This window comes from Salvelinus sp. IW2-2015, unplaced genomic scaffold (assembly GCF_002910315.2).
Source record: "Salvelinus sp. IW2-2015 unplaced genomic scaffold, ASM291031v2 Un_scaffold4002, whole genome shotgun sequence".
Lineage (NCBI taxonomy): Eukaryota > Metazoa > Chordata > Actinopteri > Salmoniformes > Salmonidae > Salvelinus > Salvelinus sp. IW2-2015.
This window is the reverse complement of record NW_019945274.1, coordinates 22,212-40,472: the sequence shown is the minus strand read 5'-3', so window position 1 is coordinate 40,472 and position 18,261 is coordinate 22,212. Positions and strand designations below refer to the sequence as shown.

The 18,261-nt window shown below is 43.3% G+C and overlaps 2 protein-coding genes across 2 annotated transcripts; both read right to left on the bottom strand.

Annotated features, from left to right (window-relative positions):
- Positions 1-6,763: 6,763 nt before the first annotated feature.
- LOC112076762 (POU domain, class 2, transcription factor 2-like) lies at positions 6,764-14,280 on the bottom strand. Its single transcript, XM_024143443.2, has 6 exons — positions 14,112-14,280; positions 12,911-13,111; positions 12,410-12,618; positions 12,141-12,209; positions 11,713-11,795; positions 6,764-11,200 (listed from the first exon to the last, which is right to left on the bottom strand). Exons 1-6 carry the CDS (start codon positions 14,253-14,255, stop codon positions 10,872-10,874), a joined length of 1,035 nt encoding a protein of 344 aa, XP_023999211.1. The 5' UTR covers positions 14,256-14,280; the 3' UTR covers positions 6,764-10,871.
- A 400-nt stretch (positions 14,281-14,680) lies between these two features.
- LOC139026148 (POU domain, class 2, transcription factor 2-like) lies at positions 14,681-18,026 on the bottom strand. The gene is made up of 5 exons (XM_070441446.1): positions 17,974-18,026; positions 16,338-16,479; positions 15,542-15,742; positions 14,945-15,165; positions 14,681-14,753 (listed from the first exon to the last, which is right to left on the bottom strand). Exons 1-5 carry the CDS (start codon positions 18,024-18,026, stop codon positions 14,681-14,683), a joined length of 690 nt encoding a protein of 229 aa, XP_070297547.1.
- Between the last annotated feature and the right edge of the window lie 235 nt (positions 18,027-18,261).

The following is an 18,261-nucleotide window of genomic DNA, read 5'->3' as shown; positions in this document are numbered from 1 at the left end:
GACCTGTAACTTCTTCTTTAAGAGGCTCCTCTGTCCTCCACTCGTTACCTGTATTAATGGCACCTGTATTGAACTTGTTATCAGTATAAAAGACACCTGTCCACAACCTCAAACAGTCACACTCCAAACTCCACTATGGCAACGACCAAGAGACTGTCAAAGGATGCCAGAAACAAAATTGTAACCTGCACCAGGCTGGGAAGACAGAATCTGCAATAGGTAAGCAGTTTGGTTTGAAGAAATCAACTGTGGGCATTATTAGGAAATGGAAGACATACAAACCACTGATAATCTCCCTCGATCTGGGGCTCCACGCAAGATTCACCCGTGGGGTCAAAATGATCACAAGAACGGTGGAGCAAAAATCCCAGAACCACACGGGGGGACCTAGTGAATGACCTGCAGAGAGCTGGGACCAAAAGTAACAAAGCCACCATCAGTAACACACTACGCCGCCAGGGGACTCAAATCCTGCAGCGCAGACGTGTTTATTTTTTATTTCATTTTATTATCGTATATTTTACCAGGTAAGTTGAATGAGAACACATTCTCATTTGCAGCAACAACCTGGGGAATAGTTACAGGGGAGAGGAGGGGGATGAATGAGCCAATTGTAAACTGGGATGATATAGGTGACGGATGGTTGAGGCCAGATTTGGGAATTTAGCCAGGACACCGGGGTTAACACCCTACTCTTACGATAAGTGCCATGGATCTTTAATGACCTCAGAGAGTCAGGACACCCGTTTAACATCCCATCGCAAGACAGCACCCTACACACGAGCAGTGTCCCCAATCACTGGCCCTGGGCATTGGATCTTTGTTTAGACCAGAGGAAAGAGTGCCTCCTACTGGCCTCCACATCACTTCCAGCCAGCATTTGGTCTCCCATCCAGGGTACTGCACCAGGACAACCCTGCTTAGCTTCAGAAGCAAAGCCAGTGGTATGCAGGGTGGTATGCGTGTGCCCCTGCTTAAGCCAGTACATGTCCAGGCCCGTCTGAAGTTTGCTAGAGAGCATTTGGATGATCCAGAAGAAGATTGGGAGAATGTCATATGGTCAGTTGAACCAATATAACTTTTTGGTAAATCTCAACTCGTCGTGTTTGGAGGACAAAGAATGCTGATTGCATCCAAAGAACACCAACCTACTGTGAAGCATGGGGGGGACATCATGCTTTGGGGCTGTTTTTTCTGCAAAGGGACCAGGCGACTGATCCGTGTAAAGGAAAGAATGAATGGGCCATTATCGTGAGATTTTGAGTGAAAACCTCCTTCCATCAGCAAGGGCATTGAAGATGAAACGTGGCTGGGTCTTTCAGCATGACTATGATCCAAACACACCGCCGGGCAACGAAGGAGTGGCTTCGTAAGAAGCATTTCAAGGTCCTGAGTGGCCTAGCAGTCTCCAGATCTCACCCATAGAAAATCTTTGGAGGGAGTTGAAAGTCTGTGTTGCCCAGCAACAGCCCCAAAACATCACTGCTCTAGAGAGATCTGCATGGAGGAATGGGCCAAAATCCAGCAACAGTGTGTGAAAACCTTGTGAAGACTGACAGAAAACGTTTGACCTCTGTCATTGCCAACAAAGGGTATATAACAAAGTATTGAGATAAACTTTGTTATTGACCAAATACTTATTTTCCACCATAATTTGTCAAATAAATTCATTAAAAATCCTCACATGTGGATTTTCTGGATTCTTTTTCTCATTTTGTCTGTCATAGTTGAAGTGTACTATGATGAAAATTACAGGCCTCTCTCATCTTTTTAAGTGGGAGAACTGCACAATTGTGCTGCTGACTAAATACTTTTTTGCCCCACTGTATATACCCCAAAATATATCCCCTGTAAAAAGACTCTAGAATAAATAAATAACAAATAAAATAGTTAGAAAAATTAACAAATATAAAACTTTAAATCAATAACTCAATATAAATCGATATAGTAAATTTCAATCAAAGTCTAAATTGAATTCGCAAAAGAAAAATAACCAATATTAAGAGTATTTTTGGTTCTAATCTAATAAGTAATCATCTACTAGTCTTTTCTCAAGATTTTTATGTAATGTTTTCACTAACATTAGCAAAAGTAAGCATTAGCATAGATCTTTTTTTCTAATCTAGGATATAAGCACTCACATACCTTGTCTAAGAGTTATGTTGAGAAAGGTTTCACCTCTGGTTAAACCCCACATCTAAAATAGTTTAGTTCATTAAGGATTCTCATTTGACAACTGTATTTCTGTGTCAAACCAAAACTCTTTGGATGCATTATAAAACTCTACTAAATTTTTTGCTGAAGTGTATGTGTTGTGTTGTGTGTGTGTGTGTGTGTGTACAGTAGTGTGTGTGTGTGTGTGTGTGTGTGTGTGTGTTGGTGTGTGTGTGTGTGTGTGTGTGTGTGTGTGTGTGTGTGTGTGTGTGTGTGTGTGTGTGTAAAGTACGAGTGTGTTGTGTGTGGGTGTAAGGGGGTAAACGTGCAAGAGAGACATCTTTGTAAACTCCACTGAATTCTTTCTATAAGCGTGTAACACACAACACACACAACACACACACAACACACACACACACACACACACAACCACACACACACACACACACACACACACACACACACACACCACAATATCACACCCATCACACAACGTACATACGCACACATTCAGATAAATTACACAATTCATAAGTGTGAGCCCTAATGCAACGGGCAGACGGCAGTTGGACCATCTCTAGTTCTTCTCGCCCTTTTTGTTTGGGTTTGGTGATTTGTGTGTGTTTGTTTGCACGTTTTGCTTTTCAACTTGTTTTGGACTTTTTCTGTGTCTTTTTTCGCAGACAGTCATTTTTTTATTATCTATAAAAATCTGGAAGCAAAATCACAGTATTTTTCCAACCACCTGATAAAATCTCTAGAACAACTAGGAAAAAATAAGGAGCTGTTGTAGCAATGAATACGTTATTTCCCAAATGAGTAAAGAACAACACATAAACAGCATCAAGAGAACAGCAACAAACAAATCAAATACTAAATAAACCAACACAGAACAGTAAAAAACTGACTTAGAAGATTCAGTTCAATGAGGTCATTAGAGATTTCTCCATCCAGGACCAGAGAAGAAGAGCTGAGTTTGGAGTGAAAGAAAGACAGGGGGGAGGGAGGAAATCTGTCCTATTATCCATCATCTATCCATACATCTGTCCATCACAGTTTAGAGAGGGCTAGATTGGGATACAGATGGAGGTGTCAGCTCCAAAAACCTACACTTGTCCTCCTCCCTCATCCCCCCCATCCATATTGGTTGTGTTCTTTTTGGTTTGTTTCTGACGGTTTTTGGTTTGTATTTTTGGTATCCTCTTACAAAAACATCCCCTCTTTCTGTTATGTTTGATCCCATCGCACCATCGTGATCCCTCCGTATGCACCCCTTTTTGTGAGAGTGAGGGTTTTCCTTTTGAGTGATCTCCCAGGCATAAGGAGATGGAAGGCTTAACTACTAGGGGGTTCCCGGAGGGCCCTAGGTGTGTTCCCAACCCCACCAGTATTGTAGTGTTAACTTCCATGGCTGACTCCTGGCCTGACGACACAACGCCACAGGTAAAAAGTGCCCTTTGGTTTAAACCGTGTTACATAATGCCCAGACTTCTGGGGGCTGGCACTAACGAATGCGACCAGAGCGAGTCAGCGACGTGTGTGTGCGCAAGCAACGCACTACTGCTAGAGCATGTTGAGCTGACACCTAGTGGTGGCCTACTGCTAGAGCATGTTGAGCTGAATTTCCTTTAAGACCTTCAGGGTTATCACAGTGCTAGAACAAAACAATGCCAGACAAACATTCTAAAACAAGAGCTATAATAGAGATGAGAAAGTGATCTAGAGATATTAGAGTGTACTGTTTTAAACACACCAGAGGCCAGGATCATCTGTACAGTTTTTGTCTCCTGTTTTTATTTGGATGAATGAAACACTTTCAGTTACAAAAATGACTTTAAATGAACAACACTGTACTATGAACAAAAATAGATATTTTTCTTGTTTTTTGTTTTTGTTTTAAAGATAAACACAGTAAAAGGCTAAGTTGCTACCACAAGGAAGAAGGGAGGGAGAGAGAGAMAAGGGAGAGAACAGAGGAGGACTGCTCACATGATGTAAGACACAGGATGGTAGAACAAATGATGGGAGAGAGGATGAGGACACACACACACTAAAACGGATAGGGAAACAAACAACAAAGGTTGAAGGTCAGACAGAGGGAAATTAACTACATGTTGACTAACAGTAAATCCCCAATCAAGCCAATGTTTACAAACCTGTTGCTTATCTAACAGATGAAATACATTTTGAGGCGCGCGCACACACACACACACACATCTACATCTTGGGGACTTATTTCCACAGAACAGTTATAGCAGTTATGACAGTTTTCCCTCCCCCCTCCGTTTATTAACCCCTCCCCACAAACCACCAAAGAAGACTGGAAATCCCTGGAAAAACTCTCCTTAACGACTCGTACAGAATTCTCCCACAAACATCACATTTTCGGTTGTAACATGTAGCTCTTCCCTCTGCCCAACGAACACAGAGAGCGACATGGAATCCAAACAGACAGACAGGAATACAGACAGTGGTAAGGGACAGACAGACAGAACTAAAAGGACAGGGTCAGCAAACTCCGAGAGGATCATGGGATCATCAGAATTACTCTGGCAGCACGAGCAAAAAGGACGAAACTCAAAAAAGATCAGAACAACTACAGAGATACCAAGAGAAACGTCATTAACGTCTTCATTGTCGTCATCATATTTACGAGAAGCTTAAGGTAATTTTCCAATGACAAATACTTAAAAATATACATTTTTATCATTATCTTAATCATCATTATTATTATTATTATTATTATTATCATCATTGATATAGCTGAGGTCAGAAACTGGATTACTAGGTGACGGGGTTGAAGCAGAAAAGAGATGAATAGACAGAAAGGAGAGAAAGAAAGAGGGATGCAGTGGCTGTCTGTGAAAGAGAGGAGGAATGTCGAACTCTTTGGTTTTATTCTGTACGATCGGACTTTGCTGTCTTGCTTAAGGAACTTTGGACTGAAGCTGTATTGTACAAGAGAGAGAATGAAGACAGAAGAAAGGATGAAAGAGAGGAAGTATGGAAGTGAGTAGGTTTGAGGAATATCAGTCATCCTCCTTTTTTGTTTTCTTTGCTCCTGATCTTGTCTTTTTGTCCCCCTTTGCTTTCTCCTGCCTTGACATCTACACTATGTTCTGTCATCTATCAGTAAACTGTTAATCATTGCCTGTTCTGCTCAAATTTAAATACATTCCAGCCTGGTCTCATACCAAACGTAACATGTACTAATTACACTGTCTCGGATTTACATTTACTATGTTACGTCTATCCTTGAGTCCAGGTTTCAATATCGATTCCTACATTTCACAGTTTCCTTTGTTTCTCGTTTGACACGGTTGCTAAGGTGCTACGCTGAGACTACAAGGAATTAATCCATGAACTGAATCAATGTTGTGATGTTCAGACTGTACAAATGTACAACATGATTAATGCCAAAAAAGTCTGGAGATGTTCTTCCAGACTAAACTCTGCTGTGATAATGTTGACCCAGGCTATAGTAGAGGGAGTAGGATTTGTTGCCTCTAGGTGCTAATCTAAGGTCAGTTTTGTGTTCTCCCTACACTAATAGCTATGATTTGGGAAAGGTTAACAGATCCTAGATCTGCACCTATGGCCAGGTGACTACTCAGTCTATAGGAGAGGTGTAGTCTCTGAATGGACAAAGCACATTTTATTTGTCGCGTACACATATTTTGCAGATGTTATCACAGGTGTAGCGAAATGCTTATGTTCCTAGCTCCAACAGTGCAGACACTGGTAAACAGCAGGGTTTTAGGGAGTGAGTGCATGGTGCCYTATCCAACAGTGGGGCATAAACTTTGGTATCATTCTCTTGGGGGGGTATCCCTACTGAAAGGACRTACACTTTACATGTGATCCCTAAGACCCTGAGATCCACAGAAGCATCCTACCAGGATGTAGAGGACCTAAACTGATCTACACCTCATTATAGAAGGAAAGAGCAAGGGAYAAARAGGGACTTCCACCTTGGGGGAGTGTATGCATGCGTCACCTAGCGACCACAGTCTCAGCCCTTCCCCAGTCACCTACCWCTCTGCGCTCYCTGCCACACACATCTCTGACGGACACAACATCCAGTCAATAACCTAAAGACGCTGGGTACCCAGAGGCTAGCCCCTGTAATAAAGCTTTGTGTTAAGGAGTAGGACAAAGTTGCTCCATAGACACTGARCTAAGGCCAGTGTTATGTGCCCTCAATGGTTAAGATTAGGATTTGGAGGAAGGTAAGCTGATKCTAGATCTGTGCCTATGGAAAACRTYTACTTGGAGAGTGTTTTGTTTCAGCAGGGAGGGAGCAGAATGGGAGAGGGGGATGGAGAGAGGGCTGTACAGAGCGGGGGGTTGTTCTTCAGACCAGACMGAGAGGGAGGTGTGTGGGGGAGTGGACTGGGAACCACAGCGAGAGGGCTGGCATACAACTTGKTACCCAAAATGTCTCCTGATTAGGACGGGGCACAGGAAATGTGACCTCTGACCCCATTATTTACCTTTGAACTATGCCGGACCCAAACCTCGCTCTGGCCATCCATGGTCACACTCACACACACACGTACACACAGTCCCACCCCACACCCCGATCCCCACACGAACCCCGCTTTAAAAAAAAGCTTTCATCTATTTGGTTTATCATCAGAGTATATGAGGTATATCTCTCTTTAACATCCTACAGTAGATGTGGAAAACAAAATCTAACAACATTAAGAAAAGTAAAAACAGAAAGAAAAGAAAACAAGTCCCTCTGTCATGTTCCTTTGCCCCAGTCAATGCATCTTCTAACTAGTTTTTTGGTTTGGTAGCTGTTTAAAGCTTTCAGTGTATTTCTCATGAGGAGAGGAGAGGTTGTGAGGGAACAGCACTGTATCTTTAAGAACAATCTGCCTGCCTGACCATCCCTGTCAGCAGAGCTCTCTTCCAGAACCGTTGGGCTATATTCAAACATACAATATACTAGCTTATAGGCAGCATTGACTACATGTACATCCGGGATATAAATCCCTCTAACCTGATCCGTCCAAAGTATATGGTATACATCGTAATGGGAACAAACTCCAGTTCTWAAGCTTTGAGATTTATTAATACAATGTTTTAAAAGTTTCACTCATGACTGGTTTGATCCCACCTGGGTGTGGGTCTCCAGTAACAATCCTGGACTGTAGTAAGGCTGTAGAACCCTACTGAGGCTCCCTATCCCCACTTCAACTAAACACAACATCACAAGACAGCACATAAAGCCAGAAACACCCAGATGCTCTGTCCCTCTCATCTCACCAGTCATTACTCATCGATAATACAATAAGGACATCACTAGTAATATCATTACCATTAGGACAATTAACCCCATATTTAGGAAAGACAGCATTCAACACCTGAAAACATTGAGTTGCTCAAATTTACATCAATATGAAGCTGACGTTCCTATTCCCATGACCTTTCCCTGCCCTGCAATGCCTGAGAAAACGCTGTTAGGTGGTCGTACTGAAGTAGACACAGTGCTGGCCCCTGTAAGCTTACCCCATCCGTTTGAAAAGAGTCTCAGTGAGCTCACCCCCACCCCGTTAAGAGCTTTAAGAGTAGTCGCAGTCTGTGGCCAAACATGACCATGTTCTCCTAGGCCCCGTGAGACCTGTGGTTGCATGTARCTGGTTTGAAGAGGTGAGCAGGTACTTCAGCAGGATTTTTGGTCACAGCCCCGTAATATATATTCGAAATATATACCCCAAAATATATCCCCTGTAAAAAGACTCTAGAATAAATAAATAACAAATAAATAGTTAGAAGAAATCAATATAAYCTTAAATCAATCAAACTTAAGATGAATAAATAGTACAATCAAAAGTCCTAAATGATTCGACAAAGAAAAATAAACCAAATATWTATCAAGAGAGAGTAACATTTTTGGTCTAAAATCAAGTCATTATCAATGTTTTTTAAGATATTTTTTGTATGTTTTTCAATACATTAGCAATAAGTAAGCATTAGAACATAGATCTTTTTTTCTACAAAATCTATAGAAGCACTAACAGATACATTCCGTCTAAGAGTTAATGTTGAGGAAAGGTTTCACCTCGTGGTTAAAACCCCCACATCTAAAATAGTTTAGTTCATTAAGGATTCTCATTTGACAACTGTATTTCTGTGTCAAACCAAATACTCTTTGGATGCATTATAAACTCTACTGTAAATTTTTGCCGAAGTGTGTGTGTGTGTGATAATGGGGGTAAACGTGCAAGGGAGGACATCTTTGTAAACTCCACTGAATTCTTTCTAGAACACGTGTACACACAACACACACACACACACACACAATATCMCACCCTCACACAATGCACATACYCACACACTTCAGATAAATTGACACAATCATAAGTGTGAGCCCTAATGCAACGGCAGGGACGGCAGTCAGACCATCTCTAGTCCCTCCCTGCCTTTTTGGTTTGGTTTGGTGTTTGGTTTGGTTTGGTTTGGTATTTGGTGTTTGGTTTGCACGTTTTGCTTTTCAACTCTTGTTTTGGACTTTTTCTGTGTCTTTTTTCTGCCAAGACAGTCAGTTTTTTTTMATCTAATAAAAATCTGGAAGCAAAATTTTCACAGTATTTTTCCAACCACCTGATTAAAAATCTCTAGAACAACTAGGAAAAAATAAGGAGCTGTTGTAGCAAGCGAATACGTTATTATCCCAAATGAGTAAAGAACAGCACACAAACAGCATCAAGAGACACAGCAAACAAATCAAATACTAAATAAACCAACAAACAGGAAAAATAAAAACTGACTTTGAAGATTCAGTTCAATGAGGTCATTAGAGATTTCTCCATCCAGGACCAGAGAAGAAGAGCTGAGTTTGGAGTGAAAGAAAGACAGGGGAGAGGGAGGATGTCTGTCCTATCTATACATCTGTCCATCTGTGCTACACAGTTTAGAGAGGGCCACTGAAGCCCAGTTAGTTGGATAACAGACAGAGGTGTCATCTCCAGTCTGTAAAAACCTTGTCCTCCTCCCCTCATCCCCCCATCCATATTTGGCTGTGTTTCTTTTTGGTTTGTTTCTGACGTTTTTGGTTTGTATTTTTGGTATCCTCTTACAAAAACATRCCCTCTTTCTGTATGTTTGATCCCATCGCACCATCCGATCCCCTCCCCGTATGCACCCCTTTTATGTTGGGTGAGGGTTCTGTCCTTTTGAAGTGACCCTCTCGGGCATAAGGAGATGGAAGGGGTCAACTAGGGGMGTTCAGCGGGAGGGCTKGGGTGTGTCCCCAACCCCTACAGTATGTGAGTGTTAATGTCATGGCTGACTCCTCTGAAGAGTAACAAATGCTTTGGTTTAAACGTGTAATAATGGCAGATTTGGGTGGAAAATGACAGTGAAAATGGGATGGATGGAGGGATGAACAATAAAAACAACCTATATTAAACATTAAACAGGTTTTGATCTCTGTTTCTCTACTGCGCGTCGAGACAGATGGCTGATTGACAAGATCAGACAGACCTGTCCATGACTAAACTAACATTTTTATTAATTTACCTCTTTCTTGCCTCAATGTTACTAGTTTCAATCTCCAATCATGCTCAATTTCATACTGTCATCATGGTGGATTGGCCATTCACAAGGACTACATTGAGTCTAAGTCTAATATTATTTCATCAAGTGAGTCATTTTGTTGAGTAATTACGGCGACAGAGAGAGGTTTTTATCAAGGCTGGAAACTGCTACACTAAGCCTGATCTCTTGTTCCCTCTTGTCTCTTATTATCTCTGACAACATGAAGTAAATGGCACAAGATGATGATATTGATGACGATGACAGACTCCAACTATTGGAAAGCAAGGGGGAGATAGGATACGATACTTAAAGAAGCAGTGGTAGGAAAACACAAACTACACACCTGTAAGCTTGGCTCGTTCAGTATCAACCATTTATAACAATCTAAAATATCCCACAGAAACAACATAATTGCAGTGAATGTGAGTGACAGACTATGACAGACATGATGGGTGGATGACTAATCAGAAGGATGGATGAATGTGATCGGCTGTGGATATCGTGTGTGTGTGTGTGTGTGTAGCAGAGTGCTGGTCCTGGTTAGGATCAGTATGTACAAGTTTGGATAAAGCTTTTCCTTCCGTATTTTTGGTTTCTGGGATTTTGGTATGGTTGTTGTTTTTTGTCATCGTGTGTTCCTCTTCTCCTCCTCAGGTACATTTTTGGTTTAAAATCCTTCTCCCATCTCCTCCTCTTTCAGACCTGCAGCTTTTCAAAAAAAATCATCCACTTCTTTTTTCTGTCCTTGCCACCATTCCCTAAAAACACACAGTAATGTTTATTTTTGTCATTTTTGGTTCACACGATTCGACACACATCTCTACTCCTGTTTGTCATTGGTTTATTTTCCCGGGAAAGAAAGAGAGACAGAAAGGAGAGGTGCGATATCGCTCAGTATTGACTAAACAGTCCCACGATGCCTCCTCCATCACTTTGGATAGATAAAGATTTTTGGTTTCAATCTTCCACTTTCCCCCCTTCTCCCCCTTTTCACTTCTGACTCRCCCCCTCTCCTCTCTTTCATTCTGTGTATTTTTGGCATCGAAAGACTGGGGGGGAGAGAGAGAGAGAGTGTAGGGCGAGAGTGAGAAAAGAGATAGCTTTGGTTGAAAGGCGAGGTTGTCGTTTCCTCCTTTCTCCTCCTCCTCTCTGATTGGCGCTTGGCTGTGTCACTCAATCTTAGCCRCTCCCAATGAGGATGGGCTGTGCGCCAATTCATCGTAGTCGCAGGAAGAGGCGGGGCTGGAGCAAGGGGAGGGGGAGCAGGGGGTGGGGCTTATGCTACTGGTGAAGGGGAAAGGGGAGGGCTGGGATGCTTTGGCTACGGCAGCGCTGACCAATCCAGCACCAGGATTCTGGCCCATGTGGAGGAAAGCGGGGTGGTTGAGGAAYAAGGAGGACTGGAGACCCCCTCCCTGCCCCCCTGCACCACCCAGCAACACCTTACTGCCCCCCTCAAGACTGGAAAGGGGCAGCTGGCCACCACTGGCTGCTAGGGCTGAGAAGGGAGGGAGAGAGATGAGAGTTAACGTCAATATACCTACTGTGAAATAACTACATTTACTATAGACTTTACTATAGAGATTAAATGAAGAAGTGGATGAATGAGAGAAAAAGAATGAAAGACAGACTAAAGACACACACACACACACACACACACACACACACACACACACACACACACACACACACACACACACACAGAGATGGGGATGAACATGTTGGAGTTTAGGGACATCCCTGTCATAGCCCTGCTCACCAGTTCTCCAGTTTCTTCCATCAGATGATCTATCATTCATCTCATCAGCTCTAACTGTCCCTCTCACCATCTCTGTCATTCTTTCTGTCTAGCATTCATTATCATTACTTACCTTTATTATCACTTTGTACCTCAAATTACTGTCCCTCCCTCTCCACTTTCTCTCCCCCCCGTCTCTCTCTCTTCCTCCTTTATTTCCCTTTTCCTCTCTTTTCCCTCCTTCCCTACACCTCTCTCTCCCTCTAACACACCTTGTATAGTAGCCAGAGTGTTGTTGCTGAGGAGAGCTTGGTTCAGAGCCTGGTTCCCTGTGTTTACTCCCATCACACTGTTCCTGTGTTACATACACACACACATACACACACACACACACACAGGAGGAAACCCATTTACATACAGAGGAGAAACAGAGAGAGAAGCAGGTTTAGCAGCAGAACAGACAGAGGACAGACTCAGGGACCTGAACACAGACACACTGCAGGAGAAACCCACAGGTCAGATACACACACACACCATCTTGATTCATATCTTGTTTTTATGAGCTACAAATCCAAATGCTTGCTTGTGAACCTTGTGTTGGTGTGCGGACGATCATATTCCTGTAAGAGAGAGTGTGTGTGTGTGTGTGTGTGTGTGTGTGGGTGTACAGTATAGGTATGTGTGTCTCTGTTGTCTTCACCTCAAGTTTGCAGCAAAATCGGTGATGTAGTTAGACACGTCACCATTCTTTTTACCCAAACGCCATAAGCTGTGGACACAAAACACACAGTCACACACACAGGTTAGAAAGTACTGCTGCACAGAAGTAGCAGTGTCACGGATCAGTGTGTGTCAATCATGTGTGGGTCTGATAAACATTTGCTGCAAACTGCAGGTGAACCGAATACTGAACCAATGGTGAAGCACAGTTTCCAAAAGTGTACACTTTGTATGCAGGTGCATACTCACCCTGTGTTGAGACTCAGTGTGCTGTGGCTGGGAGGGGCTGGGCTGGCTGTACTGCAAGGAGGAGGAGGAGTCACTGGAGAGGAGGCGGAGCTGAGAGATGAGTGGGTGGGACCACTGGGGGTCAGAGGGGAGAACGACGACATGGTGGTCAATGTGGTACTGAGGTTGGTCACTGCCTGGGACAGCTGACTGGACAGCTGACTGGACAGCTGATAGAGAGACGGGCGAGAAAGACAAAGAGAAAAAGAGGGGGAGAGTGTATATTTAAAAGAGTATCTATACTTAGCTGTATCCAATAGAAAAAGGATAAATGGGATAGGATTATTAACGTGTAATAGCAAAGCACTAAAGCAATGCAGGTTGGGTAGTACCYTCTGCACARTGGAACAGYGGGTGCAGAAGAACATCCACTATGACATGCGGGACACACCATTCATATAGGGGGGAGAATTGTGATGGCTAAGGTTGGGAGAGGGGGGGATCATGCGGGTCAGGCCATACCATGTGTGGGCTGTAGCAGGGGGGTTTGTGTGTCGGTGGGGCTTGGGGGAGCTGGCTGGGCAAGGGAGGGGTGGCACTGTTGGGGTTGATACGCTTCTCTTTCTGGCGGCGGTTGCAGAACCACACGCGGATCACCTCCTTCTCCATGCTGAGCTGGTCCGCGATACACAGGATCTCCTCTGAGGTAGGCTTCTGGTTCTGCTGATACACGGGAAAGACAGAGATGGACACATTAGTACTAATAGATACTTATCACCTCACTGATATCACGGTGTTATAGTGTTCTTCTGAGGGCAGAAACTACAAAACAAGCCGTGTAGATGTTATGTCAGCTTAAGATTTATGTCTCCTGTATGACACTGTTATGAAGGCCTTATGTCAGTGATATTGTGATGGACATTTTTATGTTTGTGCTTTTCTAATAACCAATTTCTGTGTTCATGCAAGTGACTGAACAAATCAGTCACACAACTTTCAAATCCACATTCACTTAGTACTATTCCCAAACACACTCAGTAATCTCCCTTATTACTCCCTTGTTACTCAGGTGCTTCTACACCTGCATTGCTTGCTGTTTGGGGTTTTAGGCTGGGTTTCTGTACAGCACTTTGAGATATCAGCTGATGTAAGAAGGGCTATATAAATAAATTTGATTTGATTAAATTTGATTTGACTCCATGTGCATCTTCAACGATTCTCTTGTTGTTACTACCTATGCACCATATGTATCTTTCTATACATATAGAATAGCCTCATTTTCGGAAATAATACTCTCTTCTTTCATATCAACGATTCTTCTGTCGTTACTACCTATGCTACTACCACATTCACTTAGAACTATTCCCAAACACACACAGTAATCACCCTTATTACTCCATGTGCATCAGTATCTGCAATTTGGCAGTATGCCCCAGAACCTTGTTTTGAGAAAGGGATATCTGAGTTTCAAGGTCTCAGCTTAGAGAGAAGAAGCCTCATGAGGTATTGGTCCGTCACATGCATGAACCAGTATTGGTCGGTCACATGAAGGAAGCAAACGTTAATTATGAATGATGAATAAGCTAAAATATGCAAATATAATGTGTTTGTATATAAGAGAACTAACAGGGCTGCCCCGGGTGGAGCTCCTGATTGACATGTGTACTTGGTGCATTGAGTTGGTTGGAACCTCTCCTATGCGCTGACTGTCCATGTCTCTCACCGTGATGAAGGCTCTCTCCAGGGCCACGCGGACGTTAGTCTCGATGCTGGTTCTTTTCTTCCTGCGTCGGCCCGGCAGGCCCTCGAAGCCCATCGAGGAAGAGGACAGAGAGCTGGGGCTGGGCATAGTACTGTCTGTGGACATGGTCTCTGTCAAACAGAGAGATTGATTAGTGGGATGATTTAAAATCACACAAACTGGTATCCTCATTCTACAGATATAACTTCATTAACTCAAGGTTACATTCATTCAGATCCAACCCACATGTAACGAGAGTGTTCAGAGGCAACATCAAACAAAGGGTTTCACTTTATGCTGATGACTNCAGAACAGACAGAGGACAGACTCAGGGACCTGAACACAGACACACTGCAGGAGAAACCCACAGGTCAGATACACACACACACCATCTTGATTCATATCTTGTTTTTATGAGCTACAAATCCAAATGCTTGCTTGTGAACCTTGTGTTGGTGTGCGGACGATCATATTCCTGTAAGAGAGAGTGTGTGTGTGTGTGTGTGTGTGTGTGTGGGTGTACAGTATAGGTATGTGTGTCTCTGTTGTCTTCACCTCAAGTTTGCAGCAAAATCGGTGATGTAGTTAGACACGTCACCATTCTTTTTACCCAAACGCCATAAGCTGTGGACACAAAACACACAGTCACACACACAGGTTAGAAAGTACTGCTGCACAGAAGTAGCAGTGTCACGGATCAGTGTGTGTCAATCATGTGTGGGTGTGATAAACATCTGCTGCAAACTGCAGGTGAACCGAGTACTGAACCAATGGTGAAGCACAGTGGCCCAGTGTACACTTGTATGCATACTCACCCTGTGTTGAGACTCAGTGTGCTGTGGCTGGGAGGGGCTGGGCTGGCTGTGCTGCGAGGAGGAGGAGGAGTCACTGGAGAGGAGGCGGAGCTGAGAGATGAGTGGGTGGGACCACTGGGGATCAGAGGGGAGAACGACGACATGGTGGTCAATGTGGTACTGAGGCTGGTCACTGCCTGGGACAGCTGACTGGACAGCTGACTGGACAGCTGACTGGACAGCTGACTGGACAGCTGACTGGACATCTGACTGGACATCTGACTGGACAGCTGACTGGACAGCTGACTGGACAGCTGACTGGACATCTGATAGAGAGACGGGCGAGAAAGACAAAGAGAAAAAGAGGGGGAGAGTGTATATTTAAAAGAGTATCTATACTTAGCTGTATCCAATAGAAAAAGGATAAATGGGATAGGATTATTAACGTGTAATAGCAAAGCACTAAAGCAATGCAGGTTGGGTAGTACCYTCTGCACARTGGAACAGYGGGTGCAGAAGAACATCCACTATGACATGCGGGACACACCATTCATATAGGGGGGAGAATTGTGATGGCTAAGGTTGGGAGAGGGGGGGATCATGCGGGTCAGGCCATACCATGTGTGGGCTGTAGCAGGGGGGTTTGTGTGTCGGTGGGGCTTGGGGGAGCTGGCTGGGCAAGGGAGGGGTGGCACTGTTGGGGTTGATACGCTTCTCTTTCTGGCGGCGGTTGCAGAACCACACGCGGATCACCTCCTTCTCCATGCTGAGCTGGTCCGCGATACACAGGATCTCCTCTGAGGTAGGCTTCTGGTTCTGCTGATACACGGGAAAGACAGAGATGGACACATTAGTACTAAACTAACAGACACTAGTCTTATATCACCTCACTGATATCACGGTGATAAGTGTTCTTCTGAGGGCAGAAAACTCAGAAAAGCCGTGTAGACATGTTATGTCAGGCTTAAGATTTCTGTCTCCCTGTATGACAGTTGTTATGAAAGGCTTAGGTCAGTGATATTGTGTGGACATCTTTTTATGTTTGTGCTTTTCTAAATGACCCAATTTCTGTGTTCATTCACATGACTGATTGAATAAATCCTCACTATCAGTATCTGCAATTTGGCAGTACCCTAGAACCTTGTTTTGAGAAAGGAATATCTGAGTTTCAAGGTCTCAGCTTAGAGAGAAGAAGCTCTGAGGTATTGGTCGTCACATGATGAACCAGATTGGTGGTCACAATAAGGAAGCAAAACGTTAATATATGAATGATGAATAAGCTAAAATATGCAATATAATGTTTGTATATAAGAAACTAACAGGTCTGCCCGGGTGAGACTCCTGATTGACATGTGTACTTGGTGCATTGAGTTGTTTGAACCTCTCCTATGCGCTGACTGTCCATGTCTCTCACCGTGAAGGCTCTCTCCAGGGCCACGCGGACGTTAGTCTCGATGCTGGTTCTTCTTCTTGCGTCGGCCCGGCAGGCCCTCGAAGCCCATCGAGGAAGAGGCAGAGAGCTGGGGCTGGCATAGTACTGTCTGTGGACATGGTCTCTGTCAAACAGAGAGATTGATTAGTGGGATGATTTAAAATCACACAAACTGGTATCCTCATTCTACAGATATACTTCATTAACTCAAGGTTACATTCATTCAGATCCAACCCACATGTACGAGAGTGTTCAGAGGCCAATAAAAACAAAGGGTTTCACTTTATGCTGATGACTCAAACCCCGATGTATCTTACGATCATTGTTGCTATTTGTGTCTATTTCATTGGCCTAGTCTCTGGTTACCTAAAATGTGTATTATAGGCAAAGCTTTTTCCATTAAATGCAGCAGCTCAGAATACCAATTCACACATTTTCATTCAGAGTAGTCTCTGTCATGTCATGGGAACAATTTTTGACAACCTTTAAAGGCTAATTACTCCTCCTTACTCTGGTGGAGAAAATTTTAACGATGGCCTACTCCCCTATCTTAGCTGGTCTATTATTAGGTTAAAATAATACCCTTCCTAATATTCTCCTACCTCTTTCAATGTATACCTATTTTTATTCCAAATTTTTTCCGCAACTAATGGATTATCTCACTTCATCTGGAAGTGGCACTATCTCGGGTGGAATTCTGTGTAATTCAGTACTGGATTCGTCAGATACCAACAATCATTCCAGCATGGTTGAAGATAGAATCTTCCTCATGTATGCCATCCTCACTGTGCTTTGTCACATTCACCTATTCATTCTGCTAACATAAGTTATACCTAAAAACATTTTAGTAAAAACCACTTCAAGATCTGGAACCAGTTTAGAAGTCATTTTGGTTGCAAGCCTCGCCCTCAGAATACTCACGTAATATTAACGGATTTGGACGCACGTTTGCATACCAACAACTCTCAGCTAAATTTCCACCTCCGAATAGTCATTTCTAGATATCTACAAGTGCCGCTTTGTCCTGACATGACCTCTCAATTCCCCAGTCTTCCTTGTGACCCTCCACTGTGCATTTTACCCACCATCCCCAACAGTAAAATGTATATTTCTTATAGCTATGATCAAATTTTCTTTCAATCCTTCATTCGCAGCTATTAAAACTTTATGGGAACAGGATCTAGGTGATGAGTTGATGATGACCATGGGGAAAGGCTATTGTCTGCAATGGTCACAGGACAAGGGCTGTCCTTCATCTACGGTATATTATAGCAGAGTTGATGGATGTACACATGGGAGGTATTGCTGCACCGTTGTCCACAGACAAGCTGTCTTCATCAGGGTAATACAGAGTTGACTGATGACACATGGGAAGGTTATTTCTGCACCGTGGTCCCACAGACAAGCTGTTTCATCACGGTAATACAGAGTTTGACTGGATGCCACATGGGAAGATATTCTGCACCATGTCCAGTCCTTTTCTATTTGTACCAAACATGGTTTGATCCAATGCAAATCCTCCACACACTCTGGACTAAACTCAGGCTCTCTAACATCTATTCCTGATGTCCACCCTGTTTGCGAAACAGGTTGTCGGCAGCTCCTGCTTCATTACTACGTATGTTTTTGGTCCTGCTTCTTCTCTACATAACTACTGGTCTGGAGCGCCATCTTTGATACCATATCTAAAGATTACAGGTCCTTTTGCTCTACTGCCACATGACAATCATTATTTGGGGTAATACTGATAACTACTATAAGACACTAACAAAACAACACATCTGATTCTAGCCTTTGTTTGGCAAGAAGGTTGATTTTACTTGAACTTCTGTGAATTCGCTTCTTGGAATTCGCCCTCGTCTCCGTCTCATTTGTGTGGATTAAAGAACGTTTTAAACAACGTTAA